Source organism: Labrus mixtus, chromosome 22, assembly GCF_963584025.1.
Source record: "Labrus mixtus chromosome 22, fLabMix1.1, whole genome shotgun sequence".
Classification (NCBI taxonomy): Eukaryota; Metazoa; Chordata; class Actinopteri; order Labriformes; family Labridae; genus Labrus; species Labrus mixtus.
In genome coordinates this window covers 3,588,643-3,614,893 of record NC_083633.1, presented here as the reverse complement: position 1 = coordinate 3,614,893, position 26,251 = coordinate 3,588,643, and the positions used below count along the sequence as shown (strand labels likewise).

At 41.2% G+C, this 26,251-nt stretch overlaps 1 protein-coding gene across 3 annotated transcripts; it reads left to right on the top strand.

The window, feature by feature from the left end:
• On the top strand, positions 1–25,600 carry nap1l1 (nucleosome assembly protein 1-like 1). 3 transcript variants are annotated; one of them, XM_061029675.1, is made up of 16 exons: positions 1–136; positions 7,256–7,294; positions 8,858–8,946; positions 11,645–11,747; positions 14,806–14,947; positions 16,049–16,141; positions 16,500–16,628; positions 16,825–16,896; positions 16,996–17,135; positions 18,252–18,397; positions 18,492–18,511; positions 19,135–19,257; positions 19,539–19,571; positions 19,999–20,049; positions 22,361–22,397; positions 25,072–25,600. In XM_061029675.1, exons 2-15 carry the CDS (start codon positions 7,278–7,280, stop codon positions 22,364–22,366), a joined length of 1,164 nt encoding a protein of 387 aa, XP_060885658.1. In that variant the 5' UTR covers positions 1–136; positions 7,256–7,277; the 3' UTR covers positions 22,367–22,397; positions 25,072–25,600. The 3 variants fall into 3 exon arrangements, with proteins under 3 accessions (XP_060885658.1, XP_060885657.1, XP_060885656.1); XM_061029674.1 differs by lacking the exon at positions 22,361–22,397 and having other exon boundaries at positions 16,049–16,129; XM_061029673.1 differs by lacking the exon at positions 22,361–22,397.
• Positions 25,601–26,251: the final 651 nt, after the last annotated feature.

Genomic DNA, 26,251 nt, shown 5'->3' with positions numbered 1-26,251 from the left:
CGGATGTATATGAGCGCAGGCGGCGGGATCTGTCTCCCCTTTTACCGCCATCGGAGCGGAGTCTCTTTCTTCCCCGGGACCTCTTCACTGCGCAGCGCCGCCTCACCAGCTCAGCCTCCCGGCCCACAGAGCCAAGGTAAGGGGGGGGACAGGACCTGCATATGGCTTCAGTGACAACGCCCTAAAGTTGCTTGTCGTTTCAGAAGTTATTTTTTACATTCTGCTGCTTGAATTATCGACAGCAGAGGAAGACGGCGGAGCTCTGCTAATGCTAGTGAAGTGAGACAAACAGCAGCCATTGAGGCTCCACCATGATGTGTGTTAACGAGGAAAAAAAATAATAAAAACAGGGATTTCTATGTGCACCCTTTGTCCTCCGATTGTCTCACCAATAACTCATATAGAAAAAGGAATAATGTCGTGTAATTGTCTTTAATGCCGGACATTTGTTGACACGTGTCTTCAAAATTGTATTTTTTGGAGTTGACCTTATTTTTTTTTTGGAGGGTGGAGAACTGTGGATGTGAGTCTGGACTTAAGGATACATAATGAGGATTAGGTTTGACTGAATAGCCGATGATATTGCTTAGCTTTAGCCGGTTAAAACACGGTGCCGATGGGGTTGGCACCACTTCCTAAACCGGCCCATATTTCCGAGCTTACGGCGCCGTGTCCAGAGAAGCTGTTCCTCCCACTCAGTGCGCATCGAGCTAGCTGCACATTAGCTTAGCTGAACTAGCCGTACACACATACAGGCAGTGCGGGGACAAGACCGGGCAGGCCGGCTGAAGTTGGCCTGTTTACGAGCCCTGATTTGGGGTAGTGGGCAAAGAAATCGGGTGGACGTTTGTTGCTACATCTCGAAAGGTAGATGTGCCAACAGGTTGTGGCTAAAATAAAGTTTAATAAAATGTGTCAGGGCGTCTTGTCAGTAATTGATGGACCTGAGCATGCAACACGTGGTCTCTGTGCAGGATTAGAGGAGAAAAGCATGTCCTGGAAAGAGAACGGTTTTTAAATACACCTACATCTGATGAACATGTATTGCTTGATGGATATTCTTTTGGATATAGAATATGTTGGCTTTTTGTTACTGAAATACGATTTAAAAAAAAAGTATATTATTTATGCATAATCAGTGATGGGGGAGTTAAGTTGTTTAAATTTGATGCTTTTCTATAACTCTTTTTTTAATGACACATTCTGTTATTTTAATGATGGTATGAAAACTACCGATGCTTTTAAAAAAACCCTAAATTCATGTAGTTAAGACATGTGATGGTGCACAGAAGAGGAAAGAATGACTTCATCAATAAATTGCAAGCAACCTCCTGCACACAAAAGCATAAAGACATAAGCATCATATTAGTGCCAAAGTATTTGTATTTGCATATTTTGGAAATTGCAAAACAAGAAATTACTCTATATCAAGTGTCGATCTACTATTTTTTTGGCTTGCTGTGGCATCAAAATGGGTATCAATGAAATTTAAATACTACTATACTACCAGGCATGCCCTAAAAAATGCATTCATCATATGTATAGAATTATAGGCATGATCACCGAACACAGAAGTTTTGACATGCTGACTTTCTGAGTTACCTGCTGGGTGCCGCATCCCCACCTGGATTATTTTTTCATATTTATGAATTCATTTTTTTAAACGTTTTGTGTCAGGGCAGAGATGATACACAGGTCTGAACTTTATGAATTAGCCGTATTTGGGAAAGGAGAACACCGGAATTGAACTACTAAGTTTATATTCGCTTAACTTTAAACAGTGAAATGCCATCTGTTGTGAAAATAACTTCTGAAAATACAAGTAATATTATTTTAGCATTGCTTCTCTGCTCTGCCTTTTGACCAGTCCTGTCTGTTTTGTCCTCTGACCTGCTGAAACAATGCAGTAGTTATTATTCATTTCAAATGTGCAGAGTAGTTGAGGCATGTTGTCAGAATGTACCTGGCTCACTGAGATATCCTGCTTTGTGCAACCACCATACATGTACCACTCGTACTCAAATCATCCGCTGTACTCGAATCCAAAGCGGACATTCCTCACATTTTCCCACAAAGCCAGGCATTTGTAATTTTCTTGGTTTATGTAATGGCCTGTGTGACCTATGTTACTAAATTGCATAGTTGTTGTTTGTTATATCACATGTACGCTTTAAGCTGATTTATTCCCAATGCCATATGAATGAAGTAGATTACATTTACCACGCTATCATTTCCCCTCAAGTAGCTTTGTCGTAGTTCAAAAATACTTAACGTATGACATCATAGTGAGCATGCAAAGCTTGGCTGTGAAAACACCCCCCACCACACTCTTAAGTTCAGTGTTATTTACCCTCTAAAACTGAACATGTGTAAGTAAGCGATGTCTAGAATCACAACTCGGTAATGACTTTATGATGTCACATCGAGATGTTCTGTTCCTGAGATTTGAAGCTGAGTCTCCGTTTTTGAAATTGCAGATCAGAGTATTATATTGCATGTGCCTTCATGTATTTTCGACATGATGTTCATGCACTTGCGCTTCTTATGATCATCATTTATAGTCTTTAAAAGGTCTGGAGCCGTTCATCCCTATTAAGCTTTTTATCTAATATTGTCTCCTTGCAACTATTTTAGTCCTTTTAAAAAGCATCTATTGACCTGGACCTGAAGCAGCCTGTCATCACATTTTATGTAACTGTATACATTTTGAAAAATATGGGCTGCTGCTGCTAAGAGCTTCCTACTGTACTTTCCCATCAATAATTACAGATTATAATGGACCATGCAAGAAAGCTGCAGTTAGTGTGTGTCACCTTAGATTTTCTCAGGGTGATGTGGAGCATACACTTTTGTATTTGCTTCCATACTTGTGCATTTGGATTGTTCAAGTATCTCCCCGTATTTAAAAAGCAACAGGACGCATGTCTGGTTTTGAGAAATGGGACATGTTAAAACCACAAAGCAGAGGCGGCTCTTTTCATCAGTTATCCCCCCGTACGGAGGGAGTAACAATTTGATCTGCCACGTGACTTTGCACAGCGCCTGGTGAACTGTCACATCAGCTCTGTCGCTGAATAATCTTGCTGTATGAGCTGAATGTAGGCCAGCTAATGTATAGGGAGATGCTGTCGATGTGATGGCTCTGCGTAAAGGGAATCCGTCTTGCTCATTTTTTGAAACAATCTTTGGCTTCTTCTTCAGTTTCTGTGTCGCCTGTGAGGCTGATTTCTGATCATATGTGACTAGAGAGGTTTTGACTTGGGCCCTTGGGACGCAGATCAGTGCAGCTGTTGAAGTGTCATCATCTAATAATGGACTGATATTCCCTCAGGATGACCGGTGAACGCAATTAATGACTTGACAGAAAGGCGTGTCAGCAGCAAGGTGGCAGTCGAAGACCAGGATTAGTAGCCTTTGCCACATAAGTGAAATGTCATTTTCATTTGCAGCAGGTGATTTATTTTTTCTAGAAACGTCACATTTAGGCTCCTCATGAATGTGTGTGTTTAAATTAGAATTAAGCAATTCATGTAGAGATAAAAATCATGATAAATCCATATTCTTTAATGATTAATAAAGGTAACATAATTTATGCATGTCATGCAACTAAGGCATGTTTAGAAACATTGCCTAATCCTCTTCTGGGTACAGGTCACCTCTGTTAAAGTGTCAGTTCTTTATTCTGCTGAATGTCGTTTGATTCATCTGTGGATGTGCGTTCTTACTCATCCTAAAAAAATGTGTAGATTGTGAGCCGATTTAAAGGTCAGTTGTGCAACTGAAATGATCCACCTTCAACTGAGGTGCAATGTTAAGATTAAATCACAATTGTTTGCATACATCAGGCAGAGAAATTGCTTTGCAAATACATGCAATACTTAAAGTGAATGGTAAGGCTATTATGATTTGGTAGCAAGGGGATGCAGAAACTTGCTGCAGGAAGTTAATAGTCAGAGATGAAGACGTCACAGCCTTCCTTCCTCACCCAGTGTAGCTTCAGATGTGTTCTTAATATCAAACTACAATGGAAACTAGGAAAACAAAATAATTTATATAATAACTGTTGTGCTGCAGATTTGGTAGTTTTATTTTCTTATCAATTATGGACCTGGCAGGACATGTGGGGCAGGAGGAATGCTAACACTTAAAGTTATACAACACGTGTTAAACTGTAGTCTGTGCGTGAGTTATTACACATCTGGAGGTTTGTCAATTTAACAAGAATCGGTTGTGACATCTTGGTCCGGTCAGTGAGGTTTACCCTCAAATGAACTGCACATAAAACCAGTTTACTTGAAAAGCAAATAGCTCTCAAACAAACTCCTGCTAAACTTTCGAGTCTTCATATCTTTGTTCTTCACAATGACTGAAGATCCTCTTGTGTTGGTCTCCACTATCTGCACCGCTCTGAAAGACTGCCATAGTTATCAATCTCATCTCAAGGGAAAACTCCTCTGAGAGGGGATGAGTCACAGTCAGACCCCGTCCTGCCTGTACCAAAAGATAGAAGGACTTCTTTCAGAAGCTATCATTCAAGACCAGGGTTAAATTAAATCTTTGTTATCCACTCACAGCAGGAAATAAATCATGCAATTTATCATTTTTTGATAATTGACATGTTATTAATTGCGCTGCTGCATCACACTTAATTATTTTAAAAGAAGACCAAAGTCCATGTTAAGAACTTCACATTTCCAAAATGATGCACAGACATGATGTGAAATGTTTTTATATATGTATATATATATATATATATATACATAGACAACCCTCTTGTGCCGTGTTGGGATCAGGGAGAGTCACTAAATCACACATTAGTGCTGAAGCCTGATATTCTATTGAACCACTCGTTTTTCGAGCAGGGTAAATATTTAGTTTCTTCATCTTAGATTCAGAGTCTTCTCACCTGCCAATTGTAAACAGTAAACACTGAGTCACAGTAACCTGAAAGTACAAATATTGATTTTGTAATACAGCCTGATTCCCTGATTGTACAAAAATATTCTTTACCAGTTAGAAGAAATGTGTCATGGTGGCAGGTGACCTAAAATTTGAACCTTTGCAGCGAACATTAACCTTCCATGTTCCTGGTGCTATTTAGTTCTCTTATTTTGGTTACGCACTTTGTCATAAACTCAAGATGTCTACATAGGAGGCGGAGCTGAGTCAGGCTGCATCCTGGAGAAACCTTTTCATCGTGACAACCAGGCTGTTTTTTATTCAGTAGTTTTAGTTGCAGCGTACATTTGAAGGAATGTTTCTGTATTGCTGACATGACACATAAAGTTTGAGACAATCTCAAAGAGCAACTTGCTCAGCTGCCAGTTAGGTTTCTTTCTTCTTATTTTAAAGAAAACTCTGCTCTTTGATCTTTTATTAGATGCAGGCTGTTGGTGAAGTATTGTTGGCAGCTGTATTTCCCTTTTAATATTCATTTCCTATTACAGGAGGTATTGCAAAGAGCTGTATTCTGCAGGAGTAGTGTTGTTTACCCCCCTCTAAAAATCAAATATTCAAATTCTATTCATGCCACATTGAGTTAATGACTTGAAACTTTTTTTTTAACTTAAAAACAAACTAGGATAGAAAAGGAAGTCTTTGCATCCCATAAGCAGGTCTTAAAGGTCACATATTCTCCTCCTTTAACCAGTTTAAATAAGTCTCAGAACTCCCCAAAACATGTGTGAAGTTTCTTGTTTTAAATCCACTCTGATCCTGTATTTGATCATGTCTATAAACCCCTCTATTTCAGCCCTGATCAGAACAGGCTGTTTCTGTGTCTGTACCTTTAAATATGTAAATAAGCTGTGTCTGACCACACCCCCTCTCTGTCTCGGGCTTTGTTTATGGTGAGAAGGCAGACTCAAAGGGCAGAACAAACACCTAGCTGTGGGAGTGTCACCAACCTGGGGGAGGGGTTACTGCCCTTTGTGATGTCATGAAGGGAAAATCTCCAAACAGCCTGTTTGAGCACACATTTTCTGAAAAGTGAAGCAGGCAAAAGACGCAGGGGATGGACTTTTCTCATCATCTGGGGGTTTGTAGACGGACTAGAGACACATGTTAGAGTTAAAAAAAACATGGTAAAGTGCATTTAGCATGATATATGACTTTCTAATCTCTTGTAGTATGGAGTGCATAATGTGGACATGTGGCAACCTTGTTTTTAAAGGTAGCATACATGTCAGCAGGCAGTATTAGTGCGTTCTTTGAAAGATAATCTTTCTTGCACCCCTGTGTGTCTGTAGTATCTTTTCAGTGCTGTACCCTTATCTTTTGAAGTTTACTTTTTTAGGAGGGTAAGATGCTATCAAAGAGGTGAGATTTCATCACAATCTGTTGCTTCAGCCTCCAAACAATTTCAGCCCGTTGATTTGCATAAAGACACAACAAACTGACAACTGAAAAAATAACACTTAAAGCCAAGCCTGGTTGCTATGCAAAGCAACGCCACTGAGTCTGCTGTCGCCATTTTGGTAACGTCACACCCAAGAGCTTTATTCTCTATTTGCCTGTTTAGTATACAAAGTCGTCTTGTACAAACACAAACCGAACAGTGGAGTTAAAATCCGTTACAAAGTCTCTTATTCTGCCTCTGCAGTTTTTTTATTTCAGCTTCAGGAAGGGTCAGTCAGTTTTTTTTTTTCTTGAATGTTTTGCTACCTTGTTTTTTAATTCGATTTAAAGGCATGAGTACAATCACTGTATTCTACCAACCAGGTGTCAGATCGGTCACCCACTGACGCAAACAAACAGTTATTCACACTTATTTCACTTGAAATGTCAAGCCTGGCTTTTGTAAACAAGCATAGCACTCCAACTTCAGCAGTCAGAGTACAGTCAGGTAAGCACTGTGCTTGTTTTAGCCAGCGCAATCCATTAAAATAGGCCAGTGTTGTCCTTAAAATAGAACCTTATAATCAGCTCAGGTCATCCCAAAACTTCATTCAAGTCGTGTAAATAAAACACACAATGTAAAAAAAATGTACCAAGATCTGCAGCTCTCAGATGACACACCTGTTTTTGTTTTAAAAATGACGAGGCGGTTTTTAACCATTGTTCTTGTGTTGCTAACTTTAGCATCACCCCGTAGTACTCTCTCTCTCTCTCTCTCTCTAAGCAGCTTAAAATTAGCATGAGGAGTTATTTGCAAACGCTGTTTGACCCAGATCTCGTAGCAGTCAAATGTTACTCAAAATTTAATGAGCTTGTGTCCTTAGGTAAACTAATTACTTTCTCCTCTCTCTCCCTTTAGCATCACTTGAGACTCAGCGAAGATGGCAGACATCGACAAGTAAGTAATCTTCTCCCAGTGCCGCCCTGTATCAAACACTCGGCTGCTCTCTTATTTCCTCTGTAGGTCTAAAGCTTGTAATGCCAGGGATCCCCTGCTGTGACCTGCCTCGTTTTGCCATGGTCAGATATACAACATGATTAAACAGATAGAGGGAAGCACAGCACGCTCTGTTTACTTATCCCCGGGCTATTTTTGACGCCACACCCGGGGAAAAGACATTCACCAACACGTCTTTTCAGGTAAGGGTGAAGATGCCATCTTTTCCCCGTGTGTGGCATCCATCCATCTTTATGCTTCTAAACAAGATTGATGTTGCACTAGCGAGGGTACCATCTCCCTCCGCCTCACACACATGCTTATCTAACTCTATAAGTTAAGCTTTGTCCTGCAGACAGACAGGAGGCTGTCTGTGTTGTGTTCATCATTGAGCTCTGCAGCACTGCATCTTAAAGCATGGTGTCGTGTTTCAGTGCTTTGAACAGCACCATGGGTAGAAAAACAAAGGCCTGCAATTTTGATCACTGCTGGAGTTACACTGGAGCCTCTGGATCTTTAACTGCTGAGACGGGCAGTATTGTTTGTGCAGAGAATAAGACTGAGCCCTGTCCTTCAGATATCCATTGAGTGAAGCATTTCAGTATAACTGCACCAGATCATTCTTACTTTAACTCCTTAAGACCTAATGAGAGTTTCCTGTTAATTAATTTCCTGTCAACACAGATTTGTTCGTTTTAATACGAAGATATCACAAGTTCTTTTTTAAATTTTTTTTTAGCTCAGAACAACATAAACCTGCTCTACCAGCAAAGCCGTGTTGTCCGTGTAAATCCTTATTCACACTTGCTCTCAAATAATTTCAGGACAAGCTGCCACTTAAATCTTCCTGACTTCTCTGTTTCTACAGTGTTTCCCACAGAATGACGCGATACCTGGGCATCTTTTAAAAGGTCCACTCAATATTCCGTTATCTATAGGGGTTCAGCACAGAATCAGCAGCAAGCAGCTGTACATTGACATTTTAAAAATGAAGCCATGAGAAGCTTCAGTTTTGATAGGAGCAAGGTGCATTTACAAGAAGGATCTACAGACGGTGGACCTCTCTCTGTCTCTCTCTGCTGATGTGATTCTGTAGGCAGGACATGATGTCAAAAGGACAGTGTGGAGTTGGCAAACAAAGTACAATGCAATGATGAGTTTTTTTGCCTTTATATCAATGATACATGTAATTGGACGTATTGATGGTACACACGAATGAGTGGGTAATATTTTTGGTAAGCGAGAGTATAAGGCAGCTTCAATGTGATTAATTTGATCACAACGTTTGGCCGCTGGTTGCAGGATAAAATGCAAGTCTTGGGGGTCTTCTCCTTGTCCCATGAGTATCTTAGACAGCTTGAAGGGTGGCCTAAGTCCCTGGCAGCATCACACTAAACATGCCAGGGAAAGTTTGTTGGCTGGTGTTAATTTTGTGCACAAACTGAAGTGTCTTGTGCTTTGGCTGACCTTCCCTCCTTCTCTCTCTCTCTCTCTCTCTCTCTCTCTGTGTGTCTCCTGGAGCAGTAAAGACCAGGCTGAGATGGACCCGGCAGATATGGAGGACGTGGAGGATGTGGAAGAGGAGGAGACGGGAGAAGATGAAAACAGCAAAGGTTGGTCTCCCTGTGAAAATGTTACAGATTTATGCCAATATATTTTCATTTATGGTTGTGTTGATGTGTATATATGCCAAGGAGAAGATTATTTCAAGAGCTGTGTACAAGCTTTAAATCATTCAGGTGCATAAAAGTGTCATTTTGGCAGCAGTCACAGTCTGACCTCTGTGTCTCTTCCAGGTATTAAAACAGCAGGATTATTTGCATGACACAATGTTGAAATGTAGTTTAGAGCTGGGAGGCAATATCTGTTTTTATTCTGGGATCTTGGATGCTGTTTATGCCGCCTTCATGGCTCAATTTATGATTCAGTTTCTCTCACATATTAGCCTTCTTCCGGCTCATTGTGGATACGGATATAGATAGCTGTTTGGTCGTCTCTATTTATAGCAAGTTGATTAGTCTTTTTTTAAAACCAGACTTGAAAGAAGGCTCATTCTGGCTTCCTACGACCGATCTGTCATCGAGACCACACTCTGAGGAAAGCCTTACATGAGGCAGATTATAAATGCATGAGTAATACACAGTTACAGCCTGATGGTGTTAACATGCAGTGCAAACTCACACTGCTTGTCGTAAACTCGTGGGTTTGACTCCATAATAAAATTCAGTTAGGCCTGCAAATCACAGCTCAGTGCTTAAAGATCATTTAAGGTAGTCTTTTAAGAAGTTGCCTAGGTTATTTGAGACGTCATTGCAGAGTTTTGGCTGATCTACAATCAAACATCTGAAGAGACACCCTATTTCTTTTGCACCAAAAACCAGCAGAGTCTGGCAGAGAGCTCGTAATCTAGGGGTCTGTGCTTCACAACTTTCACTGCAGGCTGAGAGCTCATTTACTGTACTGTAGCTGGTAGGAGTGCAAACTCCACAAAGTGAAAACAGATGGGAACTAAAAGAAAGACACAACTGCACAGAAACTGCATGTTGTTGACTTTGCTGAACACAATAGAAATTGTCTCACTGGATGACAGTTTAAACATCTTTTAATCTGTGAAAAACCTTCAAAAACAGGATGCGTTGGGGTGGCAATAGCCTAGTGGTTATTGTGCGCGCCCCATGTACGTAGGAAGTAGTCTTCAGCACTGCGACCGTGGGTTCGAATCCGACCTCGACCCTTTGCTTTCACTGTTGTGACTTTGGATTGACAGCTCCTCCAGTCATGGGGGGGGCACATTCAGGTTTTGAGAATTTGGCGCAACCGGCTGTTGTCGATGTATATTGCTGTTTAAATTCCTAGATCCCGAATATAGTACGACCCCTCTTTTCAGATATATTTATATGAAAAAAACTTGTCTTATATTCAGGTCAATATGGTAACTTAAGAACATTTTAATTCTGAAGTTTTAGTGAGGTAGAGATCAGAAAGTTGTTAGTATTCAGCAGGGACACTGCCTGGTGGACAATAGAGGCAAACAAAGAGTAAAGCACTCATTGTCTCCTCAAAAAGACATGTGGCCCTGCAGTAGCTGACCCCTCACTGATGTATTCACCAAAAGAAGCATTTTGTATCGAAGCATCCAGGAAACAGATTGTGTTGTGTGAATTCAGACAAGCAGAGGTGTATTTATTTGACTGGAAGCTGAGCCTTGGACAGCCGATCTATGCTAGCTGATAACACATTACAAGCAAAATGCCAACAGGGAAAAGTGACTTCCAATCTCTTTTAATCTTCTCACCTGCCAGCAGCGCTCTCACGGAGCTTTGATAGGTGCAGGCGGTGTGTCGGACACTGGGATGGTACCATCTGTCACCTGTCTGCTTACACAAAGAGAGCAGCCTTTTACTACTCATTCAGTCTGTGCAATGTATCAACATGCATACATTCAGGGTTTTATTTATTTACTTCAAATTACACCACAGGCAAAATAATCAGGGGAAAAAAACATGTTTAAATGGATCTGAGATATGACTGTGCTTGTTTACTCTGCTCCGCCCTGCTCAAATATTCTGGTAAACACAATTATGAGATGGGTAATGCACGTTAGATGTTACTAGGGAGGATGAAGTAACATTGTTTAACTATTGCAAATGTTCAAATAAGAGATGCATCATGATTTTGGAGTACTCAAATAGTCATTACTTTATAAAAACAAGGAGGAATTTCAGCGATTTGATGTAATGTGTAATTGCTGCTAGTTCGCTAACTGGCATTAAAAAACAAAAAGAAAGCAGCATTATTACTAGGTGCAGGTAAAACAGGTGTGGGGCTGTAAGATTTGGGACAAGAGAAGGATGCAGAAGATTCTCCAGCTGACAACTACTTTGACAAAAAGGAAGTGTCACGAGCAAAATACTTCAATATTTCCAGTGATTTTTCAGCTGGTCTTGTTTGAAATACCATCCATGGTTCTCATGTGCTAAAGTCATTTTGCAGGAACTGCAGTGTCAAGATGACTAGAAACACACAGATAAGAGAACTTTATTATCTGTATTGTAGATGAATTACACAAAGCCTTTAACTCCTTTGGATTTTCTGCCATTTCTAAATCTCTCAAAACAATATTGTTCTCATTTTGGTCCAAGAAAACACAGGACAACCATCTTGAATTATTGTGCGTCTTGTGTTTCTCGTCCAAGATTAAATCAAACCTCCCACTTGAGCTCATTTTGCATCAAATTAGAACTGAAAAAAAATAATTTTCAAAGTCAAATTAATCAGCCTTGATCTGACTGTATTTGTTTGTGTCTTTAGCTCGCCAGCTGACCGTGCAGATGATGCAGAATCCACAGATCCTGGCAGCGCTGCAGGAGAGGCTGGACGGTCTGAACGGCTCACCGTCAGGGTACATCGAGAGGTGAGTCATGAACGAGACTTAAGTGATTATTTAATCCTCAAACGCATACATGCAGCTGTGTCCCTGCCCAGAGTCCCCATAGAGCAGCTGTTGAACATCTGTAAGGACTTAAAAGCAGGGAACATGCAGCGCAGTTTAGCAGCGTTTTGATCCAGAAAATGGAGGAAATAAACACATGAAGGCTGTGTCAGGTTGAACTGGCATATCAACCGAAGCAGTGCGAATCAACATTTTACCCCAGGCATCTGGAGGGTAACCTGCAGGGACCACCGAAGGCTGGTAACGTTAGCCACGCTCAGCAAAATGAAATGCATCATTCACCCGAAGACAGTTTTAATTATATTGTGCTCAAGTTTGGCTGTTTTCTGATTTGTTTTTCTAACTTTAGTCTAGTTAGTTAGGCTGAATTTAAATAACTGTTAAACTAACAAGGAAATGAGTTTCCTTCAGACATCCCTGATACGTGTAACTATAACAAACTATGTGCATTTTAAGTCTGGCAAAATGCTGCCAAACACTTTTCTTTAATCAGAAATAATGCACTACTTCACTGAAAAATTCTGTTGCTGTGGGGTATTAGTTGTAGGCTGTAAACATGAGCAAACACCTCAGTGGTAGGTGGATGTTTTTGCTTTCTGTTTGCATATTTACATGATAATTACTTTAGAGTCTGCCTCGCTGAGCAGCAATGCAAAGTTCAAGAGAAGTTCAGTGATTCATATTTAGCAGCAGTGTCTGGTAGCAGATACGTTTATTAAGACCAAAGGTAAAGACAAATAAAACGTTTTAACCCAAACTTAATGTCCGAGCACGAAGATTTAACTGTGACCGCTGAGCTGCTCACATGATGATGTTGAGTCTCAGCCCACATTTGGTCGCTTATTTACCATCTCAATAGCAAAACAGCAAAAGGAGAATCTGGCCAAACTTCACAGGCATCACTTAAGCTTAAACAGACAGCCCGTATGAAGTGTGCTTAAAACCCGCCTGTTGTTTAGCTATGTTTGATTGAAGAACAAAAAAATGGCTAAGCAAGCAGGGGAGACCTGAGAGTACAAAAAGCTGCTTTCCAGTTTGTCAGGTCCCTGCAGCTTGTTTATAAAACAGGCAGGTGTCAACGGTGTAGCCCCTGAATAAACATAGCTACTGATGTAAGAATGCACCTTCTGAATCTTTCACACAGAAATGCAAAACAAAAAAAGCTTTCTGGGATAAACATGGCTGTGAAAATGCAGCATTATAAATCCTCTACATAGAATCATACTAATGAATTCCCTGTAACAGGCCACAATGGGAAATCTGCAGCTGTCTTGTCTGTCCATTGTGCATGATGATGAGATGAAAAAAAAAAAAAAAAAAAAAATCAGAATCACTTATTGGCAGAAAACATGTAAACAAAGATGGTTACTGATGAGGAGATATATCTGGATATTCATATCTTGAAAGCAAAATGAAATGGTTGTGAGTTTGTTATGGTATACAGAAGTCTATAGCGCCTACCAGAGGGGAGAAGAGGGATTAGTTTTTGTCTTAGTTTGATGCCTTCTGACTCTGGTGATGTTTACGCCCTGAAGGAGGACAGGTTGACCTTGAGGTCTTTTTTTTTTTTTCCCCCTGCAGTCCTGACTGGTTTGGATCATTCACCAAACGAGACAGAAAGCGAGGACAGACAGTGATTGATGTTCAGAGAACAGACTGGATCTCTGTGGAGTACAATTAGATCAGCAGATCCTGAGGCTGCTTGAACTTCCTGAGCTGCTGCAGGAAGAACATGTTTCTGTCTGCCGTTTAAGCCCACTTCATGCCCCGGGAATAATTTCCATAACAGAAGACGTAACTGTACTGTTATCTGTAGTGATGGATGACAGTGAACTCCTGTTAAAAGCCTGTTCAGCTCCAGGTTGTAAGGATACATTTCCAATTCATATTGGAGAGTCTTAATCATCCCAATGAGGCGAATTATTGTTCTGTCATCTGTAACCTTTAGGAGTTTAACGGATGAGTCTCCAGAGTGGTTGATTAAACTTGTACCCACTTTCGTCTTAAAGTTTAATGCCGTGTTATACTTCAGTCAGAGTCCAGGATGATGTGAATACTCAGCTTATCATACTCATGGATGAACAGAATGCACCAGAAACTAAAATGTTAAAATAACCCACGAGCAGAGGTTCAGTCTTTGATATTAGCGTCTGAGTGAGCGTGGTTGTGTGTCTTGGCTGCAGGGCTATGCCACCCACTGATCCTCTTCTTCCCCACAAAAAAAAAAAAACATCAGCAAGCAGCTCTTTGATCAACATGTCAAGTGTCTGGCACCAACAAACCCTACACTTACGACATCCCAGCGATTTGGACCAAACATGAATTCCCCTGCCAGCATAGTGCGGGCGTTTTGATTTCCCACAGTGTGGGGGAAAACTTGATTCTGTGCAGCATCGTTACAGTTCTTAAAATCTGGGAACCACTATCATCAAGAAGACGATCGTCTCTCTTCATGGCTTTAACCCCACGTTAACACAATATTGAGTTAATACAACAAAATCTGCAAAACAAGAGGATTATAAAACATGCCATGAAATAAAACCACAGGTTGAAATGAATCATTTTCAAATGTCAGGCATCTCTGTTTCTGAACCACACATCTCAATCATACAGTTGAGGCCTGTAGGATCGTGTTTTTCTCGTGGTCCATGGCTGCGTACAGACACAGGCGCATGTCAGTCAAGAATCTGTAGGGCACACTAGTGATACAGATCAGAAACCAATCAACCAATAACTGACTTAAGCTGACATAATTGACTGAAAAAAAGCCTTTAAAGTATTTTGCAAAGCTAAAATCTACCTGGGCGTGCAACCTAGATACAGTTATGGCTAGCAGAGTCAAGTCATCAAGTTCTCACTAAATCACTCCAGCTTTTTCACCTCTGGCAGTCTCATCCCTTATGATGATACAACCCCCCTCAAAAAATCATCTCTTAATACTTGATAATTACAGCCGTTTTACTGCCTATTTCCCAGTATGTACTCATGTCTCTTTCTGTGTTTGTCTCTTCTGTTGCAGTTTACCAAAGGTTGTAAAGAGACGTGTAAACGCCCTCAAGAACCTGCAGGTCAAATGCGCCCACATTGAGGCGAAGTTCTACGAAGAAGTCCATGAGCTGGAGAGAAAGTACGCAGCGCTCTACCAACCCCTATTCGACAAAGTATGTTGTTTTCTCTATTGTTGCTTAAACTGGTTTCTGTGCTTCTATCTAGTGTAGTTTGTATCTGTTAGGAAGACTCGTATGAAAATAAGTCATGATTCTTTTTCTAGGAACTCAAATCTGATGCATATCTTGAAACTACTTGATAACTGGATCAGCTTTTTTTTTTTTTTACAACTCTGGAAGTAAATGTGGCCGTTGATAAAGACACAACGCTCCTAGAGTGTTGTGCCGTGTTAAAGCTGCTTAACTCCTACTTACTCCTGTACATACAGTCCAAAAAAAGCCCTCCCTCTCTCCCAAACACCCAATACCTTTGATGTTCAGTACAACGTCAGGATTTTTCAAGCAGCTCAGTTTGTCTGATCGACTCAAAAGCTCAAAAATAAAACGAATCACTGTAAAGAGAAGCCTGTTTATATTTGTGTCGGCAGCTGTAGCATTTAGGTGTTGTTTACAATTAAATTGAGGGATGTAAACAATTTTAATATCTGCAAATTAATTAATCACTTTTACTAAATGTATCCAGAAATGTTGATAATGGCATTTTACTCAAGGCCAAGATGATATTGCTCGAGCTAAGCCAATACATTTTAATTTGTATAGCTAATTTCATACACGCATAAAGTCTGTGTGCTTTCATGTCATTTCAAACCTTCATTTACAATGTCAAGATACAAAACAAAAAAGACCACATATAAAACAACAGACAGAAAACAATCACACACTGTGGTGAAGAGGTTTGAGATCATTGTCTTAATTTGTCCAAGAGAAACAAGAGTGTCAATATTGAGAGAGTGCTGTAAATTGTTCCACATTTTTGGAGTGAAAAAGCAAAATGCGGGTTTTCCAAGTTCAGAGAAAACCCGTGGGACTTGATGCCCTGGACTGGTCAGGAGAGTGGGTTTGGTTGGGTCCGGTGGTCCAGGTCAGCAGAGATGTCATAAACATTCACACCTGCCACTGAAACTAATCACGCCTCTATTAAAACCATCAGATGAAAGCAAACGTGGGATTTTAATGCTTACTGAACTGAAGTCTGGTGTAACTTTGAGCAGCTGGTACAACCTTTAACTTCAATCTTTTCTCCCGTTTTCACAGAGAAGTGAAATTGTGAAAGCAGCCTACGAGCCCACAGATGAGGAGTGTGAATGGAAGGCAGATGAAGAGGAAGAGTTGACAGTAAGTAAGCAGGTACAGGTGACGTATACACCTGCATGCTTCCTGTCTGACTCGTCACTTTGATTCACTTGTTGCTTTTACGAGTAACACATTTCATGCATGTAGCATGGTGGCTCATTGAAAAGAGAATTTTCCCACCTTCAAGCATAAATCTAATGAAGAGAAACTGTTTTTTTTTTTAATTTTTTTTTTAGATTATTTCTTTTTGCACCGTTAAGTCAGTCTGTGTTTCTTTGTTCAGTCTTCCAGTCTGTAGTCCTGTCTTTAGGCATGTGGACAGTAAAAGGCTCCACTTCACATGATGTGATGTTCAGAAAGTAAATGTTGTTGAGCATGCATTATTTTAAAGAGAAACTGTCTCCTCTACCAGGACGAGATGAAGGAGAAGGCCAAGCTAGAGGAGGAAAAGAAAGACGAGGAGAAGGAAGACCCCAAAGGCATCCCCGAGTTCTGGTTAACAGTTTTCAAAAACGTGGACCTGCTCAGTGACATGCTGCAGGTACCTTCCTCCACACTGCTGCTAAAAAATAGGTCACAGACGGTGTTGGTTCATTAAAGAAAAAAAACAAAAAAAAAACAGGGTTTGCTGCCCCCTGCTGGCCAAATTGTGTAAAGTGTTATGGTAAAAAAAAATATGGCAGCCCTTATGTGCAGGATGATTTTCTAAAAGCTGTCATTTGCTTTTTTTTCTTCAGGAACACGATGAACCCATCCTTAAACATTTACAAGATATTAAAGTAAAATTCTCAGATCCAGGACAGCCCATGGTGAGTGAGCTCGACTCTCGTGTTGAAATTGTTCAAAACGGTTCGATTCCCTTGTTTACTTTCTTTAAATGCACCGCTCTGATTGGTCTCCCTCCTCAGAGCTTCACGTTAGAGTTTCACTTTGAGGCCAACGACTTCTTCACAAACACAGTGTTGACGAAAACCTACAAGATGAGGTCAGAGCCGGACGAGAGCGACCCCTTCTCCTTCGACGGACCAGAGATCATGTGCTGCACAGGGTGAGCATCTCAGATTGCAGCTTTATGTTCATTTTGTTAATTCACTTGTCAAAGTCTTGGCAGTATTTATTTGTTTATTACACCAATCAACGGATCACATCAGTGCTGATCCATGGGGGGGGGGGGGCTGGTCTGTACCAATCACAGAACAACTAGGATCATTTGCTCGGGGGCGGCAGTAGCTCAGTCTGTAGGGACTTGGGTTGGGAACCGGCGGGTCACCGGTTCAAGTCAAAGACCAAATCTGGAAGTTGGTCTGGTAGTTGGAGAGGTGCTAGATCACTTCTTGAGCAAGGCACCAAATCCCCCACTGTGTGCAGCTCCCTCACACTCCATTAGTGCATGTCCATAGGATCCTGTTTGTGCATGTGTGTATATTTCAGCCTATGTGTGTTGCATGACTCATTAACAAGTGTAAAAACAGAATTTCAAGTAAATCTTCTTCCACTAATGTCTGCAGACTAGCATTGTCATGATACCAGAAATTTTAACTAAGATATGATACCTGTGAAAATAAAAAGACAACTCTTTTGTTACCATGGCAACATAATAGAAGTCCTAGACACCCAATATTGGCTAGTGTTTTTGTTTTGTACTACCAAAAATGCAGAGTAACTGATTTTTGATTGTAGATACACAGGATCTTTGTAGGGATCATTTTAAAAATTGGATTTCTGAAAAAGATTCACAGTCACCAAAGTAAGATATAATTTAATCAAAGATGTTTTTTTTTTTAATGGAAGATTAAAAAGAAATGTACACATTTCCCTAATTATTTTGGCCAAACGATATAAGGTCCCTGGACCGTTAGAAAGTAGAATCAATTAACATATTTGTTTTCATGCTGATTTCACTTGTTGTGTTTGTCTGTCAAAAAGGAACGCTGAGGATTGTTGTCGTTTGTTGATGTGATGTTGTCAAAGATGTTCATATTGTTTTATAATACTGCTGTCATTTTGATAAAAGTCCCTGGCTCCTCCCCCTCTGAATCATCATCTCCAGTCGCACTCTGAAAAGAAGCTCCGAGCTCTCATTTAGATTTGACATTTAAAATGTCGGGACACTGACCTTGCTCTCTCTCTCTCGCCGCCGTCGTCTCCTCGTGTTTCACCACAGGTGCACGATCGACTGGACGAAGGGCAAGAACGTCACGTTGAAAACCATCAAGAAGAAACAGAAGCACAAGGGCCGCGGCACGGTGAGGACGGTCACCAAAACGGTCCCCAACGACTCCTTCTTCAACTTCTTCACCCCGCCAGAGGGTAAGACACTAAAACTGAACCACTGGTACCCCGATGACTCTCAGATGATTACGTGTGGTTGAACTGAATTGTGACTTTCTCTTTTTGTTTGCAGTTCCAGAAAATGGCGAGTTGGTGAGTCTGAGCTCTTCTTCTACACTTATTTATAGATTTCAAAAGTTTTATCAGCCGATTAGTCAAAATAACAAAATGCTGAAATTCCTGAGGGCCTAACATTTAACAACAAAGATTCACTTCTGATCTTTGTCTCCACTCATTAATCTTTTACTGTTTAATTCAGCCTGACTCAACCAGCAGTGTATTTGACTCTGCAGCGAGCAGATTAACTGATGAGTGGGGTGGGAAAGTATAAACTCCTGTTCTCGTCCACAAATCTCCTGAAAAGACCAAACCAACAAAGCCTTGATCCTCCTAATAAGTAAAGGGTTTATGTAAGCTTCAATAAAGCTTAAAGCAAAAGATGATGGCATTTTTGTTTAGAGACATGTCAATGATACTTCACAACCACCAAAACAACCACAGGGTCAGAGTTCATGCGTAAAATTGCATATATGTAATAATGGAGAAGAACATGTATGAAGGAAGTGTGGTTTCAAATTCAATGTTTTTGACTGCAAAGGTTCATCTTAACTCCCTGATGTTTGTTGATCAAGAGATTCGTTACAGATACTCAAAAAGGATCACAGGGAAACATCAGTTTGTAAAATGCAGAACTTAACCCATCTGTCTGTCTTCAGGACGAGGACTCGGAGGCGGTCCTGGCTGCAGACTTTGAAATCGGCCACTTCATCCGCGAGCGAATCGTTCCCCGGGCTGTGCTCTACTTCACAGGAGAGGCCATCGAGGACGACGACGACGATGTGAGTGCTGCCATCTCAGCTGCAGTTTGGTCTGGTCCTCTTTAGTCCGGCTGTAAAGTAAACAAACACAGACATGAGTGAGGTTTCAGGTTAAATAACTTTGTGCGTTTGACTTTAGAGAGACATCATTTCATGTTTCCACTTCATGTTGTGGCTTCACAGTAAATACTATATTCTCATGTAGGATCGATCGTTTGTCGATTTATTTATTTTTATTAACGCTGTGTGTGTGAATCTTTGTGAAGTATTAAAAATGTAATGGACATGTTTTTGTTTTGCAGTATGATGAAGAGGGAGAGGAGGCAGATGATGAGGTAAGACTATTGAGAGCAGCAATAGATGTGGATGATGGTTAACCCTTTGTGCTCTGCAAGATAAACTACACATGTATACTGTTGTTTTTGATTAATTTAAAGGTACATTCTTGTGTTAGAATTAAAATAATTTTTAATTCTCAAATCTGTAAAAACTTTGCTTAAATGCAGAGTATTTAAAACCCGTCGCCAGGGGGCTCTCAATCAAAACAATATCAAATGATGCTTGATGTTATGGTTTGATATCAGATATGTAGAAACAAGGTTATCAAAACAAACGGTAGACGTCTTTGTTTGATAGACGCCTCTCTGCTTCAAAGAGCTTATACTCTTCAGGCTGTTTTTATTTTAGATCCGTTTCCCGCAGCGTTATGCTCGGTGCAGTTGTGTTGGCTTTGTAGTCTGACGTGGCTCTGTGTCTGTGCAGGAAGGTGAGGAGGAGGCTGATGAGGAGAACGACCCCGACTATGATCCCAAGGTGAGATCACCTCTACACACACAGACACACACACACACACACACACACTCATAGAGCCCCTCCCCCTGTAAAGATCTCTGGTGTCTCTATAAAGACCTGACTCAGCTCTTCTCTACTCGGTCGGCTCTCTCCCAAAAAGTAAAAGCAGCTCCTTTTTAGAGGACGTCGATCAGAGCCGTGCTCAAACGCTGTTAATGTTACAGACGTTTTCTTTGTTCCTGGTGTTTCTGAGCTGCAGGTAGAGAACAGCTGTGCTCAATCTATTTGACAATCAAAGAGTTCAACATACAGAATACATGCTGTCAAATGCATCTCATTCTACACCAGCTTTGGTTTGCTTCAGCTTTTATATTTTTGCTGTGATCTTCATTTGACTCAAAGACACAAAAATAAACTCTCCAACTCCCAGTACATGTTCCCTATTTTAACCTTTTTATGCCCTAACCAGGTTGAACCCTGAACTTCTCTTTTCAGGATTAATTTCCCCGTTAGTGAAGTCTAACTGCATGTTTTTACTAAATTTTAAACCAAATCAAACGACAGATCAGAACAAGTCAACTTAAGGCTACATCCACACTAGTATGTGATTCGATGTCTACCCGTTCACACTGATCACACTGCGGGAATCCTTTTAGTTAAAATTAGTTTTTAGTATGTGGGATGAAAAAGGTTGGACGTTTGTTTAAGGCCGAGCCCCACATAGGCCTGCTGTTTGTGTTTTATCAGTGCAGACCCTGACCTTAATGTTTAAGCTAGCTGCTGTTCCTTCAACAAGCGCCCCTTACAACAAGGTCACAGTCCTGGACTTTCCTGACCCTGACCCCTTGATGCATGTATACTCCACTCTCTCCAACTCACATTTCCTGTCTTGCTTCAGCGAAAAGGCCCCAAAAATATTCTTTAAAAAAATAAGAAATCAACATTTTTTTATTCTACTGCATACAGGTGGAAAAGGATAAAATAATCATGTACTGTTTTTGTAATTTCTGTTCCAAGAGCCTGTTATTGTAGTGAGTAATTATGCAACTGTGCAAAAACTCTAAACTCAATGTAGATTTATTTATTTAGAACTCAGTTTTTATTGGTTGTTGAAAAAGCTCTGCTAGTAGAGCGAGTGACCTATGCTTAGTCCTACCTGCAGCCTGGGCTGGATTATAACTGATAAATTCCAGCTGACGCGTGTAAGGTTCAGCTCTCTGAGCTCCGGCAGTCCTGAGCTCTCTGCAGCAGATACACGGGCCGGAGCACGGGGCATTAATTTACAACAAAGCAGATCCAGCAGGACAGGAAGTCAGACACTGAAACAACATTAAAATGTTCGGTTTATTTTCAGAATAAAACACTTTTTGACGGTTGGGAACATTGACCTTATGTGAGTTAGTTGATGTATTTATAAGGTTTTTTTTTTTTTTTTTTTACAGTTTAATACCACATACAGGGATTTCTCACGCTGTCGTGTATGAATCTGTTATTACTGCGGGATATCCTTTGTCTGTCCTTTTGCTCCGTGCTGCGCTCTGAGAACACAAACTTTGGGTGTTGACGGCGAGAGAGCACAGAGCCCTACCAGAGCGGAGCTGGCGTGCAACACACATCAACGTATCTGGTGGAAGTTCTGTGTTAGTTTAAGATACCTCAAAAGCTGAAAACGTAGCAGTGTGGATGTAGCTTTAAACATCAGGACGGGGACTCGTGTGGAATGTAATCCACATTCAGCTTGTTTGGGCCTCATTTTAAAATCATTAATTTTCAAGAAGCTTTGACACAAAAGTAATTAGTTTAAATGATGACTCTTGTATTTCCAATCTGCAGAGAGGTTGTTGTTCTACTTTAACTGAGGCTAACAGATAACGGCTCCCCTCCTGTAGACGGCTGATTTACTGCTTCACAGCCTTCTTTAGGAATAAAACAAAACTATGAATAATCAGTGAAACAGGGTACACAGTTTGATCAGTTTAATGTTTGCATTGTTGAGCTTGCACAGGTGTAAGTCTCCTCATACACTGTGTAGTTTAAGCTTTACACTGTGAGGCCACATGATCTGCTTCAGGGTTTTAGTTCAGTGTAGTTTCATCGGGTTACTCTGCTTTTTCCACCTGACTAGAGCAGCTTTGACAGTTTGACACCCCGCCATAAAAAAAAAAAACAAGCATGACCTTTGCTTCTTGGCCAAACAACAAAAAACGCCTTTGACATTCTGTATTCTGCTAGTTTTGCTTTTTTTTTTTTTTTCTCCTATTCATTAATGTGTCTTCATCTCCGGTCACTTTGGCACCTTTTGTCAGCTGCTCTTTAAATTTTTCCTCACTAGGTTTAAGTGGTGACAGTAGAAAAATAACCCTATCCTGGTAGGTACAGCTTGTGACTTGTCAGCTTACTACCATCACACCCACCGCCCTCCTTTTCTCCTCTTTTGTTTTTCCATCCCTCCATCTTTTCTTTCTGCACCCCCCACCCCTCCCCCTTCACATCAGCACCCTCCTCCTCTGCCGCCGTGCTGCACCCCTTACTAACTCATCCGTTTGGTGTTTTTATTTTTTTGCAGTTTAACCCATAGTGAGTTTTGCATTTGCACCTGTATTATTTCTGTATGTTGAAGCGAGTCGGACCTTCCCTTTTCTGTTTGTCGAACATCCACAAAAGCTGTCTAGTTTTCAGTTTTTGTCCGGGTCGCGATTTAATCTTCATAATCTGTGCGTTTGTCTCACAGATGTTTGTTTATAAAACCCATGTAAGCATCATTTTACTTGTATATCCTCCTTCCTGTTCACATTAGTCATCTTCAGCTGCTTTCCCTCTGTAGCTGCTTCTAAATTCTTAAAGGGGACATATTATGAAAAGTCCACATTGACAGTGTTTTTGAACATATATCTGGGTAACCTGAGTGTCTACTGACCCACAACATGTGAAATAAATCCATCCAGTCCTTTGTTTATAGTCTGCATAAGTCTTACAACACAGAGAGAAATGCTCAGTTTCAAATGTGCTCTCCTTGTGATGTCACAGTGGGATTCTGGTAAAAAAAAAAAATCCCCTCCATCTCCTGGTATCTCCACCCCCAGTCTAGAACAAAACTTTTGTTCAGGTCTGCCATTTTTATTCTCACTAGTGAAGGAGTGATGTCTACCAGGAAAACTCAGGGGGGGGCTCATTTCATTTAAAGAGACACACACACCAAAACGGAGTGTTCTGAAAGAGCTGGTTTATACAGGGTCACAAACCTCCTCTGGTGCTTGATTCATGTTATATTTTGACCAAAGCACAGATGTTTCATTTAGACCACAGGGAACTGTTTGAAAAGGTGGAGAAGTAGTATAATATGTCCTCCTTTAAATAACTGCCTTTAATGGCTTTTTTCTGTTCTAAAATAAGCACCAGGTTATATTTGGCGGATTACCAAAATAGAATAAAAGACATCCAAGTGTTATATTCCCCCTGGGGCTGCCGACGTTGTCAGAAGTTTAACCTTATTTTCTCTCGTTTAAATAGAAACGTCATTGCTTGTAGCAGATAAAAAAATGTTGAGAGAAGTCTTATAACCGATGCTGCATCATCGCTGAGCTGTTCTCACGCTCTGATGAAAAACCGTCTCGCACAAAGAACTAATTTTAGACTGAATATTCACGAGTTCAGCTGCAGCCAAACGTATTACACAGTGACCACAACGACCTCACACGGCTCAGTCGGTGTGGCATCAGGCCCGCGGAGAGCAGCTGCAGAGTGCCATCACCTCCAGGAGAGTCTAATGTGTGCTGGAAGGACGCCCCCCTCCCCCTCCCTCTCCCCCTCTGTATGATGGGCTGTTAATGATCTCTCATCCTTTATTTACTCGACTGTTTCCTTTGTTTTTGGCAGCTAATTGATTTTAGCACCACAGCCTGAGGTTCTGTTTGAAGTGTTTCCATTCGTTTTCCTGTAACTGCAACATGAAATTCATCAGCTAGTGAGGAAACTATGATTAGAGTAGGGATATATGGAGAGGTCTAACATGTGGAGAGGAGGGAAAAACTGGCCTCTGTTCTGTTTTAGAGGTTCAGGTTGACCTCCCTCGACTCCTACGTGCTCAGTAACTTCAACTTGGAAGTATAGAGTTGACTGGCTAAAGGAATAGTTTGACTTTTTTGGGAAATACACTTCATAATTTTCCTGCTGGGGTCGATAATGAGATCGTACCCCTCGTCTTTACTCGAAGTCAGGAGCACTTTATCTCTGATTATTTGGTCAGTAGGAGGCTGTACCACTGCCTCGTACTGAAGAGGTTTAGCCTACTGCGCTCATCTGTGGCTCACCTGCCTCACGCTCACCCGATTCTATCTTGGTCTGCTTTCATCACAGATTTGGGTTTTGTCATTTATTCGGGTGATGCAGCCAGTGAACAGCCGTGCTAATAATTCTGCTTTTTTTTCTGCATGCAATGAAGTGTCTGAAATATTATTAGAGCAGCCAAATTTGGAAGTAAAGAGGATGAAGAGCTTATAACTGCATCTCATAGCTCGTTGTCACCTGTCCCCGGCAGTCAGTACTAGTTTAGTTCAGTCTCTTGTTTATAGGGATTTCCTTAGCGATGCATTTCACTGTTAAAACGACTGAGCGAGCCGAACCATCTCCTGACTTCAGCTTCATTCTCAAAAGACAAAATAAAAGAGGCGTCACTGTGCTTCTTATTTTCAAATGAAGTGAATTTCCCAAAACTGTCAAACTATCCACGTATCTCCACTGATTTACACAAAGACAGAAAAGGTTGAAGGGACACCTGCACCAGCTTCCTGTTGCATTCATGAGGATGCAACCGTCTCGACCCCATCGCTGTCATAGTTTGTCTGATGTGGCTGCCTCATAGTCTCCACGTTCATTCATGTTAACGATGTTGTCTCAACACTTTTCAGACGTTGTTTGGATTTGTTAAGTTGTTGAAATGGCTTTGCTGCGTGTGCGTGTGTGTGTGTGTCTGTGTCTGTTTTCTTCATGGAGTCGTTCTGGTCTTAACCGTGCCCCCCTCCCCACCCCTGTGATGTCTTACAGAAGGATGCAGCCCCCCCAGCTGAGTGTAAGCAGCAGTGAAGCCCGGCCCGGCTGCCTTGAGGATCGACTGCACTGTAACGGCTTCAAAAATTACAACAACAAAAAAAAACATTTAAAAAAAATAGTTACTTACCGCCTTATAATGTTTTGTATTTTTCTTGGTAGAGAATTTGAAGAAAAAAAAAAGTTTCAAGATTTTTGTTACGAAAATGGTAATATACTGGGAGCTGTGTCGCTCGATATACATAGTATTTTACTAGACCTGTTTTTTCCTTCTCTTCCTCCTTCTCTGTACAATAACTAGATAGAATACAGGACAAAAAAAATCTCCCTGGAACAGCATGAACTTGTTTCTTCACTGCTAAAAAAAACAAAAAAACTAGTTTGGGTTCTTGTGAAGTCTTTTGTTGTATTTGCTCTTAGACAACAGCTGTGGTTAAGACTGCATCGCGTCAATTTCTAACAATCCCCGCCCCCTCTTCACCGCCTCCTACCAAAGCTCCAGATTGGTCCGTTCTGTTCGTCGTTTTTTTTAGCGGGGCCTTTAGCACTTGTAAAAAAAGCACTGTAGCATTTCCAGGTCGAGTGACGGAGCAGAGATGGACGTGTGACCTGCAGCCGAGTGTCTATTCCACTGTCTCATCTTGCTGAGCGTGGGATCTGGAGTCGGTGTTATATTTTTTCCCTGCTCATACTTTCCCCGCTCTTGATACATTCCAGTAAGCAGGCTGGCCGGCACCATCCGTTAGGCTCCTCTTCTCTTAAAATCTGGACGTTTAAAATTGACAGGAAGTGGTTTTATCGCTCCCAGGGCTTCAGCACAGCCTGGTCGAGTCTCTTTAACATTCCAGGGGATACCAAAACAAACGTGGACATAAAAAAGGAATTAACGGGGCAAACCGCTAACCGAGTGCTTCAGGCTCCTCGTAGGCTCACAGTGGCGTCGCTGTCGTCCCTTTCTAGCACTCTGTACTAGTGTTGTGTACCAGTGGCGTCCTGTCATTGGGTGGCTGTTTGAGTATTCCTTGTGAGCAGCACTTTTGTGTCACGCCCCCTTGCTTTAAGGAGAAGGGGGGGGGGGGGGGGGGGGTGCGCTCTGTGGAGAGATCAACATGTGCTAACTGGTTCTGAAGCGGCTTCTTTCACCGCAGGAGGCACACTTGGTGTCTTCAGAGAACGC